Here is a 25,078-nt window from a genome sequence, read left to right as displayed (position 1 = left end):
CTCCGGGATGACATCATGATCACAGGTGTTTGTAAGGAGTACGGGCGTCTGTGTGTGTGTCTGTGTGTGTTTGTGTGTCAGGATTGATGTTTGAGATGCTGGTACTGGAAGGCTATAAAACAGCAGGTGTGTTTGTGTCTTTCCTTAGAGGTCGTTATCTCTTTTCGCTGGTCAGCGTTAGCTCAGCAATCCTCTCTGAAGCTACTTCAGTGTGTGCCTACAAGAAACGCACACACACTGCTGCCAGCAAGAAAAAAGAGCAAGAAATCATTTAAAACCATTTAAAAAAATGCAAAAGTCTTTTTATTGTTAAAATCAGTGAATCTTTGTCATTAAACGATGGGAGGTTCTATAAAGTCTACAGATTCAACTCTGCAGACGCCTTAACCCAAACTACAGCCATGAGGGAACATCGATGGTTTACACTATGACAGGGTTTCATTCTTGCGGTCATCACCTGTTTTAACATTATTAATGTTGATACAAGGCTACAGTGTTGTCAACTACATTTACGGTACAGTATTTAATGCGTTATCCATACACAAGCAGTCTACAGGTGCTGAGGAAATAACGTCATAGCTGCTGGTGGCCCACACAAAAAAATAAGAGAACTGGAAAATGATCAGATACCAGTCTCTGCATTTCCATTTCTTTTCTGATTCAAAGCTTAAGTGCTGGAATCTCGTCTCGCTCCCTCCCTCTTTGAAGTACGTTTGGGTTGACAGAAGATGCAAGCGGACCTCGCACCGCCGTGAGGTCGTGACCTCCTCCGGATGCCTTTGTAACACTGCAGGGAGATCCCCAAGTCTTCCATCACGGCGCTAAAAGACACACACTGCCAGAGAGATAAACAATTAAAGGCTGGAGTTAAGACACCAAACTAAACTGATTTCCAGTAGATACATGCTACTAGGAGTTTGGGTGAAGATGAATTAGAGAACTGGTTTGAGTCAGATGACCAGGAATGGGAAAACTCACATATATTGTAAATTTTCTCTGAAAGAGTTGTGAAACATTTATAAACTCTGTTGTCTCATCATGAAAACCAATTACTGACATGAGAGATAAAGCACAGTGTCTGCTGTGCATTCTATTGCAGGGAGCTATGGATTTATAGTATGGTAATTATTTGAAATTATCAAAAAGAAGGCCATCTGAAATGAAAAGCCTCAGGCTTATCTGAATCTGTAGAATAGTACATTGCATTGAACACATTAATCTTCGGTTATTTGCCTTTTATTTTGCCCTACTGTGGATGACGTGCTCATGAAATCATAATTCACAGCAGAAAGTCATCCAGTTTTTATCTGCTGAGCTTTACAACATAGAAGAAAACCTTCCTGTTCCATCATTGGGCTTCGGGCTTCTTGATCTAGTATGGGTTTCCTATGAATACCAGAAAAAACTTCTTCTTTTCTGACCTGAACAACTGACAATTCAGGTTTTTTGATGACTAGTTGTAAAAACAAAATCGTACCTAATTACAACTAAAAAAAAAGAAAAAAGTTATATTTACTTTACTTGTGAAAACACTAATTTATTGACTCTTGGTCCCAATCAGTCTTAGTACAATTTATCACTGGATATGCATACATTAAATACAATGTTCATTCTGGTATAATTTAAGTATCTTATCAATTTACTAAGTAGGTTATAGGATATGCACTCGTTGCATGCACCAATTGTATGCCCTGTAACAGTAGTAAAGTTATTAATTCACAGTAGTAGTTAATATTTGCTTTATCTGACTGAATATTGCATTCACTCTCATACTACCTTTCAGAGAAAAAAAGGAACATAAGGTCAGTCCAGGGATAAAGTGAAAATTATTTTCCTCTGCAATACCATCCATCATTTCCTCGCTGAGAATTCTCTGCAGCAATATAAGTTATTAATGAAAGGACGACTTTACTTCTGGCCCCGGATTTGTGTCAAGGGACATCTTAACTCAACACATTGTTCAGTCACTGCTATCCTAACCTCAGCCAACCAAACCAGTCTACTAATGAGCTTAATGAGGAGGAAATATTCAAATAAGTTTTCCTATCTTTTGATTTCCCAAAAGGCATTGAGAGTATACACAAAAGTCTACTGAGACTACACTGCCAATAGAAAGGGTACTTAACCAGAGTGAAGAAAACATCAGTAGGGGAGACCGGGGATAGTTGTAACATTTTTGACATTTCTGTCTGTAGCTTGGAGCTCTTTTAAGGTAGTGGATTCAAAATGTAATGCAAAGTATTTACATGTCTCTGCTATTAAATAGTACAGCTATTTGCTCTGCAGCACAATTACTCATTGCATGGTATGGTCTCAAACACAAAGAGTGAAATGTTACAATTAACCCCATACTCTGGGTTAGTAACATATCCTGGGGTGAAATGTAACGCAATGAAATAAGGGTACTGACAAAATCTTAACATGTAATCTTTTTTATTCAACACCTGAATGCACTTAGAACTATTTACGTAGCTATGTCTGTGTGTGACAGAATGCAGAAATGTAGCTTTTGAACATATTCCAACCCCTAAAAAACAGACAAATTATGGAATTTTTAACAACTGAATATTTCATAAATTTTGGTTGGTCTTCCTTGAGTTTGGCCTCATTGGCTCAGTGGGCATTGTAACCTACAACTCTTGCACCAACTTTTGAACATAACAATGAAGCTGAAAAAATGTAGTTGTGCACCAGCGTCCATGAGAAGAAATACTTTTTTTCATGGCTTACCTTGGTGTGGTTTGCATAGTGCTTCAGAAAGATGAGGAAATCTGTTTCTCGCACCCATCCTGATTTATTTCCACTACCAATACTTCCTACTGGCCCATTTCTGACAAAGTGGTCTGCAAAACGTATGAGTGGGAGCACAAACATTGGAGGAATTGTTTTGCCAATGGCATTAACCGAATATACAAAGGTGACCAGTGAACCTCTCTGCTGATGTCATTGCCCCAACTTGTTTAATATAAGTTAAAGTAATAGTGTGGTAAGTTGTAACATTTGCATTATTGTTACAACTGACCCAGACTCCTATAGCCATGAACTAGCTAACATTACAGCCAACGGCTAAAACATTAGCACTAAAGACCTACACAGAATATATCACCATAGACATACAAATAACATGATTTAAGTTTGATGAGTTTAACTGCAAAGCAGAGAATGCTATTAAACATTGAAATAAAGTAAAAACAAAACAAAAAAAAAACTTACTTTTTGGCATACAAATTACTTTTTTTCTTCTTAAATTGGCTGTGTTTGCCAAAATGTGCTAATTTTTCACATGTGATAGAAGAACTGAATTGGGCATGTACAGGATGAATCACATCATTTGAAACTTAGCCCTGATTGGAGAAATTGGAAGTGTTACAACTGAGCCACGTTACAACTATCCCCGGTCTCACCTATAGCGCCACACTTAATGCACTTTGTAAAACTAGTTGCTTTAATTTAAAGCTATATTGAATTTTTAGGATTTTTAGACTCCACATGACCAAAAATGTGCAAATATTTTGAGTGCTTTCTGGAACAGAGGCTGTATTTTAAGGCTCTAATCATTAATTTGCTCCTTACAGATAAGAAACAGCATACAAATGAGAGGGGATGGCACGTCATCATGGAGACATGCCAGCACGATGCCACCTCTGCACAGCAACCACTTGCAAGTACTGTAAACCCAACTACTGAAATTGTACTGTTAGGTTTCAAGAGAACTATATAATTTTATTAAGCTAAACTCTGTATGAGGGAGGGTGGTGGGAGCACTTTGGAAATAAACAAGCACTTTGCAGGTACACGCTGAAGGAAAAAAGGGTCAACTATAGAAATGATTACAGGATTAGGTGAAGCTGAAGGCTGAAGGTTTAGCTATGCTGGCATATTTTGGGAACAGTGGCAGGGAGAAGGACACCCGGTTACAAACCTATCAATAAGAGTGAGCATGTGTTGTATTTGTGTTGTCATGGCTACTCAGTGTCATCGCCCAGTAGCCTGCCACTCTCTAGATCTGTAGATAAGGAAGTGCCAGAGGAGGAGGTGGAGCCACGCCGCTGAAACTGACGAGACTGCACCCCATAAAAGAAACAAAATGCCTGATGCAAAGAAAAAAAAGGGATGGATGAGAAAAGATAACACAGAAAAACATGAAAAAAAATATTCTGATAATAAACAACAATATGGAAACAACATGAAAGAAAGAAAAATAAGGCAGACTGAAAACACGAATCATGCGCATGGCATTGTTGATCTTTCATGATATAATACTGCCTTTGTTACGTGTGAAATGGTATGCTTTTCTTGAGAAATATATTTGTTACCTCCAAAAAAAAGATTATAATCATGTGAACTGAAGGATAATCCAGTACTGATATTTGTGGTATATAAAAAAACACCCCACACAGACCTTTGTGTTTTAGTTGACTGCAATTTCTAGTTCTATCAAAACCCAGCATTCACTGTGTCAAAGCAATAAGTCACAAATCATTCCAATGACTGTCTAGCCAAGACGCCAGCAGCAATTGCAAATTTTAATTTGAGTAATATCACTCAGATGAGCCAATGATTTCAACAAAAAAACATAACTTCCAACACGCAGAATGAGTACTGAACAAAATTTTGCTCGTTGTCAGTGCATACTTCCAGATGTTAATCACTTCTGCTTTTAAACAATCTACAGAAAAACTAGGTCTTTTCTAAAAAAAAACAAAAAAAAACAAAAAACCTCTACTCAGAGCAAAATGTAACCCTTAATCTGCTCATTTCGCATCATCACACAGCAGTTTATAGCATCACCTCACTTACCTCCTCTATGTCGGCGTTCCTGCGGGCCTTGTAGATGAACTCTCCAATGGCCACGAACACAGAGAGAACCAGACCGGCAGCCAGGACAATGAAGATACCGCCAATGTTTTCCACGCCCAAGGCATTGGCTTCCTTGTTGTCCTCTTCTGGACAGCCGTTTCCTCTCCACCACTTCTCTTTCATCATGTGCAGCTTCCCTTCCTCCTGGAGCTGAAGGATGGCAATGGTCACTTTATCCCTGTAAGGAGAACCTGGTGAGAGGGAGGGTAGAAAAAGTCTTTAAAGTCAATCTTTACAGTTTACATCACTACATTTATATGCCACTATTTGCTCATTATTATTTGTTGATGAATACCATTATCTAGCATTAAATATCCATCCTATTAAATTGGATATAAATATTTATTGTGTTTTTCTAAAGTGGTATTTTTTTCAAAAACAGCAACAGTCCCCAAAACTGGAGCCTTACTTTTATGTGACATAAGACTCAGTCATAACCTTGCAGACATAACATGCAAGTGGAAAAAATGTGTCACATGCAAGTCAAAACATGTCCTGCATGTGCTTCGTCTGCCCTTTTAAAAAATCATTCCTATGAGATGGGGAGGGCACATTCTCATGTTAAAGCAGGATTTATCTGAGTGATCCAAGTGTGTAATACTAAGTGATAAAGACTATTTTCCACCTGATTCACCATAATTTGATGAGCAGAACAGGAATAATATTAACAATTAGCTGCAACTCCACCCACATGCATGTGAACATGATGGCAGTCACCACTTGCATGAGACTGTGCGCATTTTTATTTTATTTTCCTACACGTTTGAAATGACAAGAAACTAAAAATTCTAAAAACTAAACACTGCCAATATCTTTCTTTCTCCAGCCGCTAAATTTGGAAGGTATTTTTTGCGTGCGAGAACAGTGTGTCACACCTTTTGGCCTGTGAGAAGTGCTGCAAAAGAGTTGTGTTTAGTTTGCGAAGAAAGAAGGAACATGGCTACAGGCTGCACACAAGATTTCCCAGAATAACTATTTTGTCTGTACTACACTGGGCTTTTCAGGTTGACCAGCTCTGGAAGATGTTAAGGAGACTTTTTTCCTTGTTTGTCCTTTCTGTTGTTGTTGTTTTGCCTTGTTGGAGCTTACATTGCAGTATACAGAGTTTTGTACATTTTTATTGAGTAATATGTGTCTGTCCATATACATGGGCAATAAATGCGATTCTGATTTAAATATATATAAGGTTTAAGAATTCTTAAACAGTATTAAGAACTCTTACACCCTATAATCACTATTTCCTGTTATTTTCTGCATCCCCCCTCTTTTCTTACTATACTTCCACACCGATACACAACTTTCACTCCATCAGAGCCTATTGATCAGTTGAGAAAAGCGCTGAATGGACTAACTTGTTAGCACAGCGTGGGCACAGCTGCCTCTGCTCTGAGGGCTTTAGCCTAAAGCAGTGAGCCGCTCGTCTGTGTTTATCTCTTAAGGATGTCTTTAACCTAAACCTGACCATGTACCAAGTTCCCGTGCTCTGAAAAAAACATCCTACCAAACACACTAAACCACTACACTCCACTACAACAGCAAAAAAGTATTTAGAGGGACTGGTCCTGGTCTGGCCCTCTTAGATAATGGTTTGTCATTTCTCTTGCTTTTACCACTCTATGCACATCTCATTTTTGTGCTTTTTTGGCCAGCAGGGAAGTAAAACTGAATTCAGAGAAATAATAGGTCAACATCAAACTGGACTGGATTAGAAAAATCCTGTACAAGAACGGTTAGTGCCAACTTAATTACCCAGGGAGGCTTTCTGTTTATTGGCCCTCTCTGTCATACTATGCTACAGATGCTCCTCCATTCTGTGGTGGCCTTTAATATTTTCAACAATGCAGAATGTTTTCTACAGGAGCAGCAGAGTGAAAATTAACAGGCTTGTCAGGTTGGCTTGCTGTTATCAAATAAGCCTGAATCTCTGACGGAGGGTTTCAAACCTACATCAGTTGCAATACCTTTGCATCTTGATAAGAAAAGAGAATAAAGCGAGATATATATTAAGTATTGCTTGAGTAAACATCCAACAGTCCTGACATCAAGTGCAGAGGTTGACTTGCTTCCAGTTCAAATTCTAACAAACTGGCCTAAAGCCTTACAGCTGGCAGAGCTTTCTGATGGAAGGGTATTTGCATTTTGAGGATAAAGGGTAGCTGCTCTGCACTTGAACTCCTGAGAAAAATATGCAAATTCCTAATGAAATAAAAATTTCTATCTCTTATGCAAAACATTCATTTACAGACGCTTCTATAAAAAAATATTTTCTAGTAAAACAAGACCACCAGGATCTTTTAATCAGAATTTAATTTGTTGTGCTTGAAAATATGCAGTAATTGTCTATGGCTTGTTTTAATTAATATATTTATTTAATAAGAAATGAGTCTTGCTGCAGTGAAATATGTCAAACACAAGGAGTTTGGGTTTCCTTCAATTCAAAATATGTGACTCTACATGACTTTTTTCTTTACTTTTTCAGGGGCTTTTCATTCGGAGCTAGGTGACAAAGATGATGTTGAGGCATAAACATCTTTCTCGTTCATCCTACCAATAGGTGTTCCCACTCCATAGCCCTTGGAGTCTATGAGACCCCCAATCTGTGTGAGGTTGCAGTTCCTCTGGCTGATGTACTCGATGCTGGTGGACTCCATCAGCATGGCGTAGTCTGTTGTCAAGACGCGGGTGATACCTTCTCTGTTGTTCTTAACCAAAGCGGTGTTCTTCCTGCTGCTCATAAAGGCCCACATCTTCTCATAAGTGGAGATCTTTGATTTCTAAGGAGCAAAGCAGCCAAAAGTTAATAAAAAGTGTACAGTGTTTAAAATAGACTATGTGCGTTTGTGTCTACACAAGCGCAGTTATATGTGCTTAACTGGATTTCAATGCTTCCATAAATGCATACAAGTTTAACAAGCAAGCTGTGTGGGACTGTGTTTCAGCGGGAGTCTCAGTCGATGTGTGTGAGTGTGTGTTTCGCTTTGCTCAGTCAGAGAAAATGGGACAGCTGTGTTCTAAATCTCCTCCAGCTGATTCAATTTGTTCAAGCCATCAACACAGCCTGCTTCTTCCTATCGAGGCAGCCATAATCACTGGCTGCAATCTGGGAGGATAAAGCCGTGCATGGATCACCCCTGCTGAGCCACAGGAGGCACAGAGCGAGGGTAGCTGTGAGGCAAGGAAGTGACAGCCCACCCAAGGACACTAGTACACTAATGCATTATATAATAGGAACTTACAAATTACCGTATACTTCAACACAGACACTCCCAAATTCTCGATATGCATCTTCTCCATTTCCCATCTTACAATCCTTCTCGATGGATTCACATCACCAGCCATGAAAGAATTTATTTATTTATTTGTTTTTATTTTCATTATAACAGAATTTTGGCAAAAATGCAGGATGATAAAGGAAGGAAATTATATGATTTTAAGAAGTATCTGTTCCCGTGAATTATGTTGAGAAACTATAATAAACTCATTTTGACAAAGGTAAATTATAAATTTATGAGAGACGAGCACTAAGGCTATACCCAATGGCTGATGTTAATTTTGTTAATGACTCCTGAGTTATGTATTTAAATATATTAAAACCTCATAGTTTTAAGAAATATGAAATATTGCTATGGATGTTATTGCTATGGGGTGAACTGTCACCCCATAGCAATAAGGTCCTGGGTTTGAATCCACCAACCAGCTGACGATCTTCTCTGGGGAGTCTAGCCTCCTCCCACAATCTACAGACATGCTCATTAGGATAACTGGCAATAGATATGAATGTGGTTTGTCTCCCTGTGATTAACCAACAGTGACCTGTCCTGGGTGTATCCTGCTTTTTGCACAGTTGGTATAGCCTGCTGCCTGCATGTAACCCCGAATTGGAGAGAAATGGAAAAAAATAAATGGATGGACAAACAGCCTTTTGCAAGCACTTAGTTTTACTGAAAGATAACAAAACATTTTCTTAAAGAATGCAAAAATCAAATATGTATGCTTTGCATTCAGTGTGAAAAATCACTTTCCTCTCCAGCAGCATTACCAAATATTCAGTTCATCACTGTGAAAACATATAGTACTTTCACAGGACCAACAGCTTAATACAAACATAAAGAGAGAGAAAAGCCCTTGAAAGACAGATTATATAATGTAATACGTATTGCTTCACATATTTCTAAAAGCCTCATACTAGACACTACAGCAGGTTTACCTTGAAAAAAGTCATAGTGGATCCATCCCTAACTGCCCCATATTCAATCCTGGTCTGCTTTGCCAGGTCATCCGCTGAGTCGATGGGTGCGTCCATTCGTTCCACTGTGAGGAAGGCTGCCAAGTTGGCCGTATAGGATGAGATGATGATTAAGGTAAAAAACCACCAGATGCCACCAACTATACGTGTGGATAGAGCTTTAGGCATCAACTCTGAGCCTGGAAGCACGGAAAACAGAACCAAAGGGTTAAGAACGAGCACACGTGGTAAAGGTTTAAGAAAGGGAGAGTGAGAAACATGTTGATAATGCAGGAATCTATTTGTTAATATCAGAATAGTGAAACTAGAATAATAATAGGTGTTGTTTGCATGTTTAAAAGATGGGAGAAACCAATTTGCATTGTTCTTAATCGCAATATTTTTTCTTAATCCTAATTGTGAGATTCACAGTAAATACAATGGTACACTTTAGAAGATCTGACAAAGGAAAGCTGAAGGTAAAGAAAATGTAGCAGCACATGTAAAAAGTAATGAAGTGCAACACCTAACATGCAAAATAAGGAAAGTGCTTTATATTTTTATTTGAAGGAAATTGGGGAAAAATTATTCAGATAACTGGAGAATACATTTGTCACTTTTAGGGTTTGAGGTTTGGATTCATCTGTGCTCGTTTTTTTTATTCACTCTGAGTGAAAAGAATCCCTTAATGTGCTTCTAGAGAAGAACCCACAGCATCAAAAAGCTCATATGCAGAATACAGTGCATATGCAGCTTATAGTGCGGAGAGTATTAAACCTGCCTGAGCTTGTTTTTTGATAAATGCTGAAAGGGAATCAGTGCAGCAGGAGACATGTAATTAAAGGTTTATCAGCAATCTGATTTACAGATAAGAAAATAAACCAACATTGAAATTTGCACGAATCCAAAATGAGCCACACTTGCTCATCTCTTCATTTTCTGCCTTTCTAAAGAGCTAACAAATTACACACATAGCTTACTGATAGTTACACTTGGCTTGCACTCGGCTGATATTGTCAGTAGGTTTGCTGACCACTCAATCGGGCACGTCAGACTTTGCCTGCCCAAATCTCCTGCCTTTAGAGAGATAAAGTCTCTATGATGTGCAACATAATTCTTATAATAGGGTTTGGATGCAATTCATGTGAACTGGAGCCAGGATACATGGAAAGGGCATTCAAAGAAAATAGGAGGAAAATATTGATGTTTGGCATTAAACAGCTCACAGCAGAGCCGCTGTGCAGGGTTTTCATTTACTGTAGCTCTGCAGTAAGACCCCAGTTCTTTCTGCTTCTATTAGTAAAGTTTGAACTTTTTAAACAATAGCATTTTTGGTTTGTGTGTGTGTTTGTGTCCTAACCTGATAAATTTAAATCAAACATTTAACTGATGTGGTCTCTGCAAACCAGAGGGAAATAGCTGTTTCTTGTTATGTTCACCAGCTTTGTGCTAACTGTCTGTCTGCTGTGTGCTGCTGGGTACATAGTGTACAAAGAGTGAGATCAAATCTGTCTGAGCTGAAAACGATATTTTAAAAAAGCAACAAAAATACAAGAAAGTTGTTTTTTGAAAAACCAAAACAATGAACTGACAAAATTTTTAAGAATGCACAAATATTTTTAGGTTATTATTTTTTGGGGGAAAAACAAAGCCACTGCAGAACTACCAAAAATTGCAGTGAAGGTTGTTTCCAAAGTGAGTCAATGATTATAGAGCCCCAAATTAATAATATCCAGGCGGCCTCCGATTTGATCTGACTGCAGGGACACACTAATAGTATAAAAATTTTAAAGCACACACACGTTGGTAAATGCACGTTTTGCTAGGTGTCTGAACAGAAACACGTTCTAGCATGATTGTCAAAGACAGCGTACATACCAAAGCATTTTGTTAATTTGACAGTCAACATACAAGTAATTTCATCAACCGACTATATAAAAATAAGAGTTTACTTTGCCGCATGAGCGCTCCAACTCCAAACCAGAAACTGTTGAGTAAAGTGAAATTGTTCTGAATTAGAGTCGAGGACGGGTTGCACGGGTGTGGGTTGTACCACTCGTAAGGAGTAAACCTGCAAGACAACGACAGAAAGGAAGCGAGATTAAAAGAAGTATGGAACCAGTGTGCTGCAGGTAATCATAATTCAGTCATGCAGTTCACATTAAAACAGGCTTCCATTAGTGCTTCAGTGCAATGTGCACTTTCACAGAATGCAAAACACGCACTTTGAGTCTCACATTTTCATTTTCACTTACAGGTTGCAAGGTGCAACCAGCTGGCAGATTTCTTTTTCGTACTACCGTAGAAAAAGGTGGAGAGTTTGCAATTACTCCCAGCTACTTAACAGCCACAATCAAATCCACTCTGGCAGCTGATGGCTAAAAGCACACTTTCCGTTATTTCTGAGTAGCAGAAATTTGCTAAAATATAGCCGAGCCAAAACATCACAGCCGATTTGTGATTCTTGTCAGGCTCACCCACTTTTTATTGTTCTAAAAAGCTCTGTGGTGGCATTCCTTAGTAACAAAAGAAGAGCGTGGTAGAGCTGAGCTGGGGCTTTGGACAGTTCATCACACCTCAGCTCGTCCCCTCAAGCATCAGTGCATCCTCTCACCTGGCAATCACAAAGAGGACGCAGCTGACCCCTGTACAGGCCAGCAGCACGTACATCCAGATGTCCGGAGACAGGGGATTAAGAAATGAGAACACGCCTGGATTGGTGCCGTTAGGTTTCCGGTACAAGATACTGATGCCTAAGGTCATGAAGGGCTTGGAGAAGTCGATAACTTTCTCTCTGACATAGGTGATGGTTAAGGGAGCCACGGCAAGGTCTGCAACCTAAAAAAACACAAAAACAAAAGTAACCCACTGCAGGTAAAGTGAGCACTGTTCAAGGGCTCTCATTGGTGCATCAGTATTCACATGATGAATACACCTCGTTAAAAGATTTTCTTTACTTGAGAAAACTGTTAGAAAACAATGTAATATTGATTTATAGCTCATAACTCTGGTCAGATAGCTTTTTTTGTTAGAAGCCTTGTTAATATAGTCAAAGGGAGCATTGATTTTTATCAAAGAAAGAAGCTTGTACTGGTCTTTAAACAAGGCCTGCAAACAGGCTTGAATGAAATCTGTGAATTCAACTGTGGAAAACGTTACTCTACTTTATTTGCCAATTTAATTTGAGGGGTTTACATTTTATCCAGTAACTCACATGGTCGATCAGCTCCCGGACCATCCCGTTCCACTCTCCTTTATCATTCTGGGCTCCATATTTCCCATCAGCCACCAGTCTGACTTCATACGTAAAACCCAAGATGTTTGAGAGCTCCTTCAAAAGGTCCAGACAGTAGCCTTCATAGCGATCATTCCCAACCAGCTCCTTGTCTGACTTTCTCAACATCACGTAAGGATTTTCCTGTGTAAAACAAAACAATGTATTTATCTTTTTATGGTATATTCTTTATTCTGACCCTTTTTTATGCTTAGTATCCTAAATGAACTAGTTTTGTAATTTTAGCTTGAAGATCCTTTGCATGAGCACGTGCAAATTTTTTTATGGACGGGATTAATAAAGAATCGGCTTCGCTCTGTGCTGACAAAAACTAGACAAAAACCGTGCAGCCACATCTCCTAAACACCACTTTCCGTCTTTGTATCCTTCTCCTTTTTCATTGCATTCCCATCTATTGTTCCCCCTATCTACATTAACCATATCTCATATGTGCTTCCCTTCTTCTTTCTATGCTGTCCTCTGTTTAACCTTCCTACTCACCAGTATTGTGGTGACAATGAGAGTCCTGTTAGCCAGAGAGTCTGTCACATTGTTATTCTTGTCTCGCCTGGACTCCTCCGTCAGGTTCATCCCCCTGTACGAGTTCCACACAGCAATCTGCAAAGGCAAACAGGGCTTCAGAATTATTGAACCACATTTGCTCCTTTGATCAAACACAGGATGTTACATTTGACACCTTGTGAAGTCTCTGTGTAAGACTGACAAAATTGCAGCGTATAGACCTTTACTTCTGTTTAAGCTTTAAACAACGCTGTGTTTTTATGATTAGCGATCACCTGTGCAGGAAAATAAGCTGACTGATTACTCCGTTTATTTCAGAAAAATAAAGAATAACTAAGTTGATTTAATCTCCAGATCTTAATGGGAAAATAGAACTTGCTCTGACACACCGCATATTAATCATATTTTCTGATTCGCCGAACAGAAAAATGAAAAAAGTATATTTTCAACTTTCTGCTTCATTCACTATTCTACAGCATTTCCCTTTGCTGAGCTTTGCTCTGATGATTTTGGGCAAAGTGCTAAAAAAATGTAATTTTATATACAGTAAATATGAAACTGAACGAGCAGTTTGGACTAAACAGATTTTGAGTACAACAAAACAAAAGTGAGTACAACAATTTCATTATGACAATTATTGGATCAGTTAGCATTCAGTAGCATCCAGTGATGTGCTAAAGCCTTGAGCCACCCCTCATTTCTTTGTATTTTGCATCCTAGAAGCCAAACTTTTGTGCAGTTTTTTATAAAAGGTGGTCTTGAGGAATAGTTCTCCTGGCTTTCTGAGGATCTTTAAAAGTTTCTTTGGACATTGGCGGCTTTTTCACTCATTTTCAGTGCAGTCCTTGTACCTGACTGTTTTTAGATAAATTATTTTCATTGTTGGTTTATCCACTTAACACTGACCTATAAATCATTCAAGCATTAAAAAAGACACCTAACTCAAGGGATGAACCAGTGTTGTGTATACACATAGCATACATATGAGCAAAGAACCCATTTTAAATGATATCTTTAGGCGCCACCAGCTTGTTGCAAAAACATACCATTTGTCCCCATTTCTTATGTTTAGCTACAAAAATGCTAAAGATAACGCAGTTTGAAAGATATATAATAGTATTCTTCCAACAACTTGATTTTCAAAAAGCTATCAGATGAAAAAGGAGAAGACAAAAGAAGATGTGGCAGACCTAGGAGCTTTCTACAGAAGATGAGTATTATTTCTTCCCTTAAATAATAGGAAAAGAAATCCAGCTAAGACCTGACACAGGACCTGAGAGATCCATCTGGGCCCCCATTTGATCCATCTACTGTTCATTTTCCAGCATGACAATGATTCATGCTGAGAGATGAAGCCATGCCGTAAAATCAAAACTGGATAGAAAAACACACAATGGAGCACTATCAGTTATGGATTGGCCTCCCCAGAGCCCGGACCTCAACATTATTAAAGCAGTGTGGGATCATGTTGACAGAGATAGAATAAAGTGCAGCCGACATCCAAGGAACTCTGAATATCTATAATGGAGCCTGGAGAACTATTCCTTAAGACTACTTCAAAAAATTACAAAAGCGCTTTCCTAAGAGAGTTCAGGCTGCGTGTTGAAGAATAAAGGTGGTCGTATCAAGAATTGATTTTTAAGTTTGGGAGAACTATAAAAACGCTGGTCCTGTTTTATTTCCATGTATGTTTGAACATGTTTCAATACAAAGAACATAAAGGAATGTGGGATGGATCAAGACCTTTGCACAGTACTGAATATGTTACTGAAATACTTCCTTTACTTTAACCTGAAATAACTGCTGACAGCAAAGGGGAAGCCCAGTTTAAATATATAAATATACAATACTGAATAGTAGAACTACAGTGCAAATGTGTTACAACAATACCATCCAGTAACTGCTAAACAATTTATTTTTCTCCATGTTGTCATTTTAACAATGAGCTGAAACAATTAGTTAGCGTGACAAAAAAAGTCATTTTTAATTAAAATTAACAATTATGAACACACAGCTTCATCTCAGATAAAAAAACAAAAACAAAAAAAATCCCGACAATAAAAATTGTTGGGATTTTTTTTGTCTTTTTTGTTTATGTGATCATGAAATTAAATGATGAAAAGCATTACATGAAAAGACATCTGAGGATTTTACGCTGGGCTTTGGGAAATTATTTTTGCATTAATTTGGATTTATTACATTTCTGACCATTTTTTCTAATAACTACAAAAAAAATATCAAAACCAAACATTAATTAAAACAAATTTCAGTTAGTAAACTTAAATAAGTAGTGGAGAAAGGGAAATTACACCAGCAGTCAAGAGAAGAAGGGTAGATAGGGTTGGGAGGAAGAGAGGACAACATGGTAACTGTGAATGAGATTGTCTTAATCATCAGACCAGGCGGCATAATCCAGACAGTTATCAGATTAGAACAGATGTCTGGCAGCTGGATTTTTTTTTTAACCTTTCAAATCCCTTTGCTTTAACAAAGGTCATGACAGGTCTGGAATGAAGCTAAGAACATTAAATTATTAGGCCTTATTGTTAATAGAACTAAAGCAAGTGCCAGATAAGCTTTTCTCCTCTGGCAAGTCATTCTGTGAACAAAACAGTGCCTTTTAGTATTTTTATTCAGAAACAATGCCCTCTCCGTTCATTCACTGCCTAAGAGGATGAAGAGAAGTGAACGCATCAGTACCTCTTATTAAACTGAGCTCTGCAGAAGGTACAGTCTTATTTTTACAATTTATTTTTCTGAAAATGGCTGGGTGGGATTACCTATTCCAAAAGATGAAATGCTTTTCACTCTTCATTACACTCTGTCTTATTCTGTTAACCAAGTCCGACTGATGGAAAATGTGTTCACTTATAACCTCGCTAAAAGCACTCCATATCTCCACTGAGTTACTTTTGCAAGGGACCACTCTTCGAAGGAGTCCATAAATCTGTCTTATCTGTGGACACTGCAGATGAGGAACACTGTGAGTGGGGATGGATTGAATTAATTGCATTGTCCTCAGTCTCAAAGATAATTTGTCAGAGTGAGAATATTGAAGATGTGGAGAGTATTTTGGTCTAAAATTGTATGGTCTTGCATCATTTAGCTTGTGTTACATGCTGTTGTAGAGGGCTGCTTCTCCTCTGTCGAATATCAACAGTATGAATGCACAGTTTGAAGTTTAGGTAAAAGAGCAATCGAGCCAAGTCAATGAAATTAATCCTAAAATATAGCCTAGGACATCCGTACCACATGCAGCCAGCATCTTTAAAACCCCCGAGTCATGGATTTTCTGTGTATAGCCTTGCAATTTTATCGTGTACACCAGAGAAGCTCCCAACAACTAAGTGTGCTATAAAAACTGACATGAATTCGCTCATATATGCTGTGAGGAAAATGTTATCTGCGAATCCTAACGCTCATCCTCATCCAGAACCAAATCAGAGTGGAAAACCGTTACCACAGACTTGGTAAGCCAGGCCAAGAAAGCTGAGGAGAAAAAAATATATATTTTCAGGGAAGTCAACAACTTTAAAAGAAAATACTTTTTTTTCTCAAGAGACTTTCACTTTGTTTTGTCTCATCATCCTCTTCAGAGTGTATTTAACACTCCAGTGCCCAAGAACTAACACAACTGCAACGGACTGATAATTCATTTTTTATGACCATAAAGCCAGGCAATTTATGTGATGTGCTTACTATATAGTGGCATTTCCTCTGAGGTGAGGCTTTTGAGGACTGAAGGTATTGAATGGAATTAAAATTACAAATAAATCAGAGCTTTTGCAAATTGGCAGTTCCTGCCTGCCTACATACCTGTCTGACAACTGAGACAGACGCAGAAGCTATGAATCAATCGAACATTCGCTCTTTCAATCATCAAAGCATTGCTTTTGCATAATTGCTGTTAAAATCGAACTTAATTTAAACTAGAAAGGAATCTGGATGGAGTTATGAAGTTGATTTGGTGTATAATCAGTGCACCGGAGGGTGTTATAACTCGTTCACTGCTTTTTGTGCCAATCAAAGGCCAGCAAAGTAAATCTACTCCTTTTATAGATTTAAAGTTTTTAAACTTAATATGAGGTGTTGTTTATGCTTACCAGATTCTTTTTGGTACAAATAAATCTAAAGGTATTTGGACAATGGCACATTTTTGTGTTTTTGCCTCTGTAGACCACCACAGTGGAGTGCAGACTTTGAGCTTCAATTCAAGAAGTTTAACCAAAGTATTACATTAGCTGTTTAGGAATTACAGCCATTTTTATATATTGTGTTCAGAAACTGAAACCTAATTGGACAAATGACAACCCAGTCTCATGACCAGGTGAGGTCTGTTCCCTCATTGTTCCATGACAAGTTAAAAATCTAGAGTTGATTCAAAGTGCTTCACTTGTGTTTGGTAACTGGTCACTTGAACTCTCAATATGAGGTCCAAAGATGTGTTAATGCAAGTGAAGTGAAGGAGTCCATCATTTGGCTGAAAAAACATTGCAAACATAGCAAAAACTTAAAGAGTGGTCAAATTAACAACCTGGTATATTCTTAAAAAGAAGGCACTGACAAGCTACACCAAAAGCCCTGAAAGACCACCGAAGACTACTAAAGTGGATCGTAGCATAAATCTTTCCATGATTAAGAAAAATCCCTTCACACCATCAAACCAAGTCAAAAACACCCTAAAGGAGGTAGGACACTCAAGAGCAAGACGACCAGATTAGGCTTTGCAAGAAAACATCTAAAGGGGCCTGCACAGTTGTGAAACAAATTATTTGGACAAATAAAACAAAGATGTATTTATACCAGAATGATGGGAAGAGAAAAATAGCTTCCCGCTACTGCCAAGTGCTTGCTCATAGGGGATGATATAATTATTGACGTTTCTTTCGTTTAAATATTGTAGAGTCTTTACAATATAAAGCTCCTTGAAGCAGCCGTTGTTGTGAATTGGGCCTATATAAACAAAGCTGAATTGAATTCTAGATTTCAGGCAATTATTGATTGCAAATGATTTTCATCCAGATGTTAGAAACAACCTTTATATTTACAGTTATGTTGGTTTGTTCAATTACATTTAATCTTTCTAAAATGAAGGGACTATGTATAAAAACAGTTTTAACTCCTAAACTTTTTATTCAATATTTTTGTTAAACCTCTTGAATTAAAGCTTAAAGTTTGCACTTTGAATATGTGATTTAGAATCCTCTTTAGTGGTGTTCAGAAGAAAAATTTCAGTAAATATCATTTTTCAAAAACATGTGGCCCTTACTGAGTCTAACCTGCATGATTTCCATTAAAGTACCTATGAAGGCAATCTAATAGCGAAGCAAATTATAGCTTAGTAGCTGACAGAGAGCTATTTTTATATATTTGCTTACGTCTTTCCTGCCATTAAAGAATGTGAAATTGCAGGACTTACTTCCAAATCCTAATGGAGGTACAGCTATATGCATTTAAACAAAGTAATTCTGTACGTTTTTCCTGAAAGTTTTGACAAGTGTCAGAGCAATGCCTGTACCCAAACAGGGGAAAAACTGAAATGTCAAACACATGGCATTGCTGCACACAAAATCAGTGAAGAGAGACAAAGTTGACAAGGCAGGGAGCAGCAAGGTGCACGGCATATAGAGTGAGAGTAGGGCAAACAAGAAGAGGGGGCAAACAACAAAGGCTTCCACCAAACAAGGCACTGGCACAAACCTCGATCCACCTTTTCGTGAGGCGACTTCCGCCCTCCACAACACCCTTCAGGAATTGTGATGAGAGCAACGTGAAGCACAGACAGCGTGGAAATTAATAATCAGTTAGTGCAGCATTATTAATATTCATGACTGGACAATCTAAAACAACTAGTAAGTGTGTTTTAAAAGGATGTAAGTACAGAAAACTAAATGACTAATCAGCTCTCGCTCTCAGTCTGTCTCTCATATACACAAACACATGCCCTAATGGAACGAATCAGCCAGTGCGAAAGCAGCATGAGAGCGGTGTAATTGGCTGTTCCAGGCCTCTGTGCTCACCCTGGCAATGCCGTCCTCTTTGAGGCTGATGATGTCCAAATCAAAGTCTCTCCTCAGGCCATCTGTCTTATTAAGAACAATGTGCCCTGTCAGTCCATCCCACTGTGCCTACAAAAAGGGGAGAGGCAGAGAGAGAGAGATTTACGGAGAATTGGAAGACCATCTGAGTTCCTCGTCTATCCAGACCTTTGGAAGTCGGACTCTAGAACAGGCTGCTGGGAGGAGAAGTGAAGGAGGTCCATGCAAGAAGAGAGGAAGCTTGAAGGCTCACTGGATCACAACAAGTGAATACCGGAAGATCAACAGGTTGTATAGTCTCAATGTGCATGAAAGCTTTTGTTTAAAATAGCCAAAGCAATTATATGCATACATTTTTTTCTCGCTTAATCAAATAAAAACAAAAATCTTTTACCTTTTTCTCAATATACTTCATATTGGATGATTCCCTTTGCTTTGCATGTATACCATTCTTTTCTTGTTTGTCCTGATTGTTGACAGACTGCGATGGAGGTACATCTGGCACCTCTTTTTTATTAGAGAAGAGAACAAATATAAACCCTACAGCTAAAGCACATCAAAAAATACATCTTGAAATGTTAATGGACTGTTCCTTTTTATTTCACAAACATTAAAAATAATTGCACCATACGCAACCATATAATGTGTCGCCTTTTTAGGAACTGTCTGCGAGTCTGTCTTGCTTCAAGTGCTGAGATATTTTTAGGGCTGCCTATTAGGAATAACAGGTTTATGATCTACCCACAGATTTGTTGAATCATGGGACTGTAAGAACTGCTCCAAAAGCTTCAGCTTGTGTTTCTAGCAGTAGTTGATGGTGGAGTCTGAGGTCTGCGTTAGATCATTGTCCTGTCAGACAGCCTCGTTTTCATTTCACTTTCTTCACCGACTACACATTTGCATCCAGAATTTACTCATATTTAGTAGAATCCCTTCTTCCCTCTATCTCTGCACTGTTTCCTGTGCCTCAGGCTGCCACACAACCCCAAAGCATAATATTTTTATCCTTCTGACAAATTCTTCTCCCCTTCTCCACAAACCTACTTTTGTTGATTGTGGCCAAAGAGCTCACTTTTAACTCCATCTGTCCAAAGCATTTGTCTGCAAAACCACCCCGGCTTACATATCATTTTGTGACATTCTGTGACATCAGTTATTCCCTGACTTTTGCGGTTTCTGATCTGTCTGCAGATTCCATGCACATTTAACCCAAAAAAAAACTCTTTTTTTCATGTCTGTTTGGGGCCAAAATCCACAAAATGTGCATTTTTCTCTGATCTACCCAAACCTTTTCTCTAACTGCATACTAAAAATACAAACTAAACTAAGTTAAAGCAAGTTAACTCCACCTTTTACTTATTTATAATGAGAAAAACTGAATACAATCTATTGATGTGTGCCAGAAGTGTAATTTGCTAGCATCATTAACAAATTCAACAAAAACACACAACTGTAGAAACTGACATGTCTACAAAATTGTAAGTGTGCAATGTGGTTCCTGATTAAAGCTGACAAAAACAAGTGTTCAGACATGTCAAATAGAAATATGCTCATTTGATCCACAGAAACACACACAATAGCCAGAGGAGAGTGATAACATTTGGGTTAAAGTGCCCAGGATTTAATTTCTGTCACTGAAATAAAAGCTGTGTCCTCATATTCTGTGCTCTCTTGTCAGCAGTGCTTTTTAATTGAGTGTAGTGAGAGACATATCACTATGGGGGTTTTTTTTCCCAAAAAGGCTATTATCAAGTGATGAATAGCACATGAGGACAGATGCTTCAAAAAATGAGCAGTGGAAAACAAAATGAAAAGCTGAAGAGGAGAGCCACTAAGATGCTGGGGAAAAAAAGAAAAGATAAAGAAAAAGCGTGAGAGAAGGAAGACGGGGGCATGAAGAGGAAAATATGAGTGAGGCGACTGAATGATAATGTTCCTTCTCCGTGGCAGGCAACGGTCCTCTGCTGGATTTAAAACTTAAGAGATCAAAACACTCGTGCATCAAAGGCCTCATTTCTGTCTGTAGGCATCAAGTCTGACTGTCGGGCTGAGCCCCACGCTTTAAACTTATAAGTACATAAATACCGTGTATTTTCATGTTGCGAGCTTTCAGAGGCAAAGCGTGGACTGTCAGAAGGGACCTATAAAATATTATATCAGAAGAAATGATCTGACACCCAGTTTTGGTAAATTTTTATGTTTGCATCTGAGGCATCTGTTACAAACATGCATCAAAAATGCATCGTGTTTAGGCTAAAGGCAATTGAAGCTCCTTAAGCCATGCTGCTGATCTTGCATGTTTTTTTTTAAGTTCCCAATAACTTATCTAACACTGACCTCTTTAAAAAGGTTCATGAAGCGCGGACCAAAGCGCCAAGGCTTGTGGCGGTGACACTGCAGGGAGCTGACGGTCATCTGAGTGGCCCGCTGGGACGCGACAGCAACCATGTACACGGCATCATACATCAAAGCTGCGTCTGTCTGTAGAGGATGCAGTGAGAGAAAGTTGCTTTTCTGTGTAATAAAATTGCACTTAAACGTCAGTTGTAAACAGCTAAATTACAAAACCAAGAGAGCAGGTTTTGCAGATAAAAATGCTCTAAAAACTCTAAAAGTTCCTCTGGGAAAATGTGCAAAACATATAAAGTTTGGCTATAACGATGAAATGAATATAACTGAGAATATCAGCATTTCAATTCTTACTAAGCTTAAAAAAGCATTACATGTTAGCTCATGCTTTTTTGTTTCCAAATATATGATGCAGCTTATAGAACAGATGTGGCTTTTTGCAGGTGCAGGTGTTTGTTATGTAAAATAACAGCAACAGGGCTTACGGTCATGACTCCATCCATCAGACCACTTTCTTGTTTGGGACCCTGAAGTCTTTCCATGGCCCACCTGTCCATTGTAGATGCTACCCAAGGGTCATCAATGTTCAGCAGTCTGAAACCAGTCATGTTGACCCCGCTATAGCGGTATGGCTCTAGATCCAAGGCAAATAAATCCTGCAAGAGACGCGAGATGAAGGTAAAGGTGCAAGATAGCAAGAAGGATGTGCTTTTATGTACAAATGTAAGGACTGGTTCAAGGTGTAACCAGTAAATTTAAAAAGCCTGTTAAAGGAAAAATGAATACACAGAGCTTTATTTTACTTATTTGCCTACTATCACCTTAAAAAACTATAATAAAACTTTAGCTGTGCATTTTTCTAACTCACCAAGGTTGTAAAGAAAAAATGGTAGTACTCTGTCATCATTCCCATTGATGAAAGCTGCAACAAAGGAAAAAATAAAGTAAGAAAATGAAGTTGCCAAACAATTTATTTTTTTTTAAATATCATGATTTCTCCAGTGCTACAGCTAATGTAGAAGTTTGATAACAAAGTAATTTGGCAGGTCATTTTTCTCTTGCACAGCACGTCAAATATATCATGCATTTTTTTAAGAGTATTCATCAAATTTATCAGTCTTTAGGTATGAATTAAATAGCTGAATTCCCTGAAGCTGAATAAAAAGGACAATAAAAGTTTTTCTAAGTTTCTGTTTCTGTAAGATTGACACCAAAACCTGGATCTGGATAAAAAAAAAAGAAACAAATTGATTATTACTTAATAATAGACAATGGATACAGAAACAACACAAGCAAATAATACAAATGTAGTGTGAGAAACCCAGCAAGTACCAGGACAACAGAAATGGGTTGTTATAAAATATGCAAGACGATCTCAGCTCATCTGTATGAAGGAATCAGTGCACGGGGCACCGTCCCCTCCCCTGTCCCCCAAAAGATAAATAAATGTGATGTAAAATCCGTGGTCTAAACAAATAAACTACTGAAATGAATCTTAGATAAAGTACCGCACAGACCTGCTTAAGGAGCTCAGCAGCCATGCGATAGGAGCAATCAAAAATAATAAAAAACTCTTTGTCTTTCTTCAGCTCCTTAAGCAGCGGTCGGGCATCCTGGTTACCCGGCGTCAGCTGGCGGATCTTGATCTTCAAGTTGAACTTTGCTGGAGCTTTGATCAATTCTTGCATCCGCATCAGACCTTTCAAAAAAAAGTTAAAAACAGTAAATTATACTTTCCCCCTCATTAATTCTAATTTTTACTTCCTTCTTGTGGTCAAATACAAAACATACACTACATCATTTCAGCTTCTCCCCAGACTGATCGCTGTTCTGTTACATAAGCTGGACGCACGCCTTGCTTTCCTTTAGCCTGAATGTGTACATGCACAATAGAGTGTAAATGGGCAGCTGTGTGTTTATGTGACATTTCAGGAAGAATAAATCTTTGTAAAATCTATAAGCTATGACATTTTAGCAACAGAATTTCATATTCTCTGTGTTGTGGGCAGTTGCTGTTTATGGGAAACCGCAGGATGTGGAGGCTATCAGTGTTGTGGTCTGGATGTCTGCAGTTGGAAGTCAGAGGGCAGGAACATTGGCAGCTGTCTGATATGAGGCCCTGGTGCCCTGTCACAGATTGGGTTCACTGGCCAACGCGATGGAGGTGACTTTGTAAGACAGAATTTTATTTTGTAATTACGACCATGACATATGAATATGTTGCCAGGTCCAGGAAACACCAGCTAGCTCCTTTGACCTCTTATCCCTCTCAGTTCTTCACTTTAAATGCCATGCCATTTTAAGGTTGACAACCAGCCTTACAGGAGGAAATAAAATCAAAGGTAAAATGCTGTCTTCAGTCAAATATTATTAAAAACACTGAACTTGAAACTTGAAACTATGTTTTTTTGTTTAAAAAAATCCATATTTATATTTTATAGCTGGATGATAAATGCTTATAGTACTTCTGGTTATTGTCACGTGGTGTAAAAGTTATTTTTCAAAGTCATAATGGAAATAAGATATTGAGAGCGATTAATCACTGAGGTGCAGTCAAGCCGAAACGTCCAGGGCAAAAAAATAAACAAATTACATAAAATACCTGCACACATACTCATGGCCCAAGCTCCAAATACTAAAATACTGCAGTTACTCAAACGGACACTTGCAGGTGTTTCCATTAGCAAGGACTATTATGGCAGAATCATAAATATTCATAGTCAGGTACATACAGGAGTTTTGGTCACTACAGTTATTTGAAAAACAGGGGTTTTTTTTCTTTTCTTCGAACTCACCAATCATATAAAGTATTTATATCATATATCAGTATCAGGGAGTGGGTTTTGGCTTTTTATGGCTCTAAAGAATTAGGTGATGATGCCCAAAAAGAGAAAACTGAGAATTCAAAATGGGACTTGTGCAACAGGTAACATCACAATGACTGTGGCTGTTGTTAGCTCAGTAGAACTGGCTAATCTTCTCCTTGATCATACTGATTTATTGCATACAGATAAACTGAAAAATAGTGAAATAGCTTTGTCAAATTCACATAATCCAAAACAACCTGACTGTCGCTTAAAAGTGCTCTCCTTGACCTTCTTCACATTTGAATCCTTGAAGTAATGTATTAATCAAGTGCTTGCGAATCAATTTTAAAAGCTACAACAGCAGTTAGAATTATACAGCTAACAGAGCCTACCTGTGCTGTCCTCATAGACCACCGTTAGTTTCCTCCATTTGAAGAACGTGACTACATCCAGGATGGCCCTGGCAATAGCGGTGTACTCCGGATAGAGGTTGATGAAAAAGGTGTCTTTGTTGTCCACCGATGGATGTTTCCATCGTGTTTGTATGTGAGGGACTTCCAGAGCATTGCAGATAGATTGAACAGCACTAACCGAGGAGCTGTGAGAGGGGCCAAACACAGCAACCACCCCAAGAGCGAGCTGGTCACACACTAGTGGAAAAAAACAGAACAGCAGAAAAGCAGCTGGATGGATTTGATTGTTGCTATCAGACAATTCTTGAGTACAGGTGAAGACTGTTGATGTGTTTCCAAATTCAAGTGTTAAACTGGTTATATAATTTAAAGGGATAGCATTAGACTTTGATTTAAAAAGTAAGTTGTCTTCCAGCTACAGGACAGAATTATATCTTACTATTATTTTCATTGTGATCACAAGTAAATGGTCAAAAAACATGTCAGTCTTAACCAGATTCTTAACCAGAAGCTAGTGGATCTTTATGTGCTTGATAAATACTGAATCTACCAGTAACATTTCATTTTTGGATTTTACGGAAAATGTATGC

The 25,078-nt window shown here is 38.3% G+C and overlaps 1 protein-coding gene across 2 annotated transcripts in view; it reads right to left on the bottom strand.

Moving 5' to 3' along the window:
• Positions 1 to 280: 280 nt before the first annotated feature.
• Positions 281 to 25,078, bottom strand: part of LOC134637213 (glutamate receptor ionotropic, kainate 1-like) — a 35,041-nt gene continuing 10,243 nt past the window's right edge. Inside the window, exons 3-18 of one of the 2 annotated variants that reach the window (XM_063487576.2) lie at positions 24,468 to 24,725; positions 22,786 to 22,967; positions 22,137 to 22,190; positions 21,754 to 21,924; positions 21,257 to 21,400; positions 18,902 to 19,009; positions 18,582 to 18,626; positions 12,861 to 12,977; positions 12,300 to 12,503; positions 11,700 to 11,923; positions 11,038 to 11,156; positions 9,068 to 9,285; positions 7,409 to 7,634; positions 4,801 to 5,051; positions 3,923 to 4,091; positions 726 to 835 (exon numbers count right to left, since the gene is read on the bottom strand). In XM_063487576.2, the coding sequence (XP_063343646.1) occupies positions 3,966 to 4,091; positions 4,801 to 5,051; positions 7,409 to 7,634; positions 9,068 to 9,285; positions 11,038 to 11,156; positions 11,700 to 11,923; positions 12,300 to 12,503; positions 12,861 to 12,977; positions 18,582 to 18,626; positions 18,902 to 19,009; positions 21,257 to 21,400; positions 21,754 to 21,924; positions 22,137 to 22,190; positions 22,786 to 22,967; positions 24,468 to 24,725 (2,447 nt within the window). In that variant the 3' untranslated portion in view covers positions 726 to 835; positions 3,923 to 3,965. Of the gene's footprint in view, positions 836 to 3,922; positions 4,092 to 4,791; positions 5,052 to 7,408; positions 7,635 to 9,067; positions 9,286 to 11,037; positions 11,157 to 11,699; positions 11,924 to 12,299; positions 12,504 to 12,860; positions 12,978 to 18,581; positions 18,627 to 18,901; positions 19,010 to 21,256; positions 21,401 to 21,753; positions 21,925 to 22,136; positions 22,191 to 22,785; positions 22,968 to 24,467; positions 24,726 to 25,078 lie in introns of both variants that reach the window. The other variant, XM_063487577.1, reaches the window with a different exon arrangement.

Source organism: Pelmatolapia mariae, linkage group LG10_11 (assembly GCF_036321145.2).
Source record: "Pelmatolapia mariae isolate MD_Pm_ZW linkage group LG10_11, Pm_UMD_F_2, whole genome shotgun sequence".
NCBI classification, from domain to species: domain Eukaryota; kingdom Metazoa; phylum Chordata; class Actinopteri; order Cichliformes; family Cichlidae; genus Pelmatolapia; species Pelmatolapia mariae.
The sequence above is the reverse complement of the archived record's forward strand: the minus strand, read 5'-3'. Positions and strand labels throughout refer to the sequence as shown.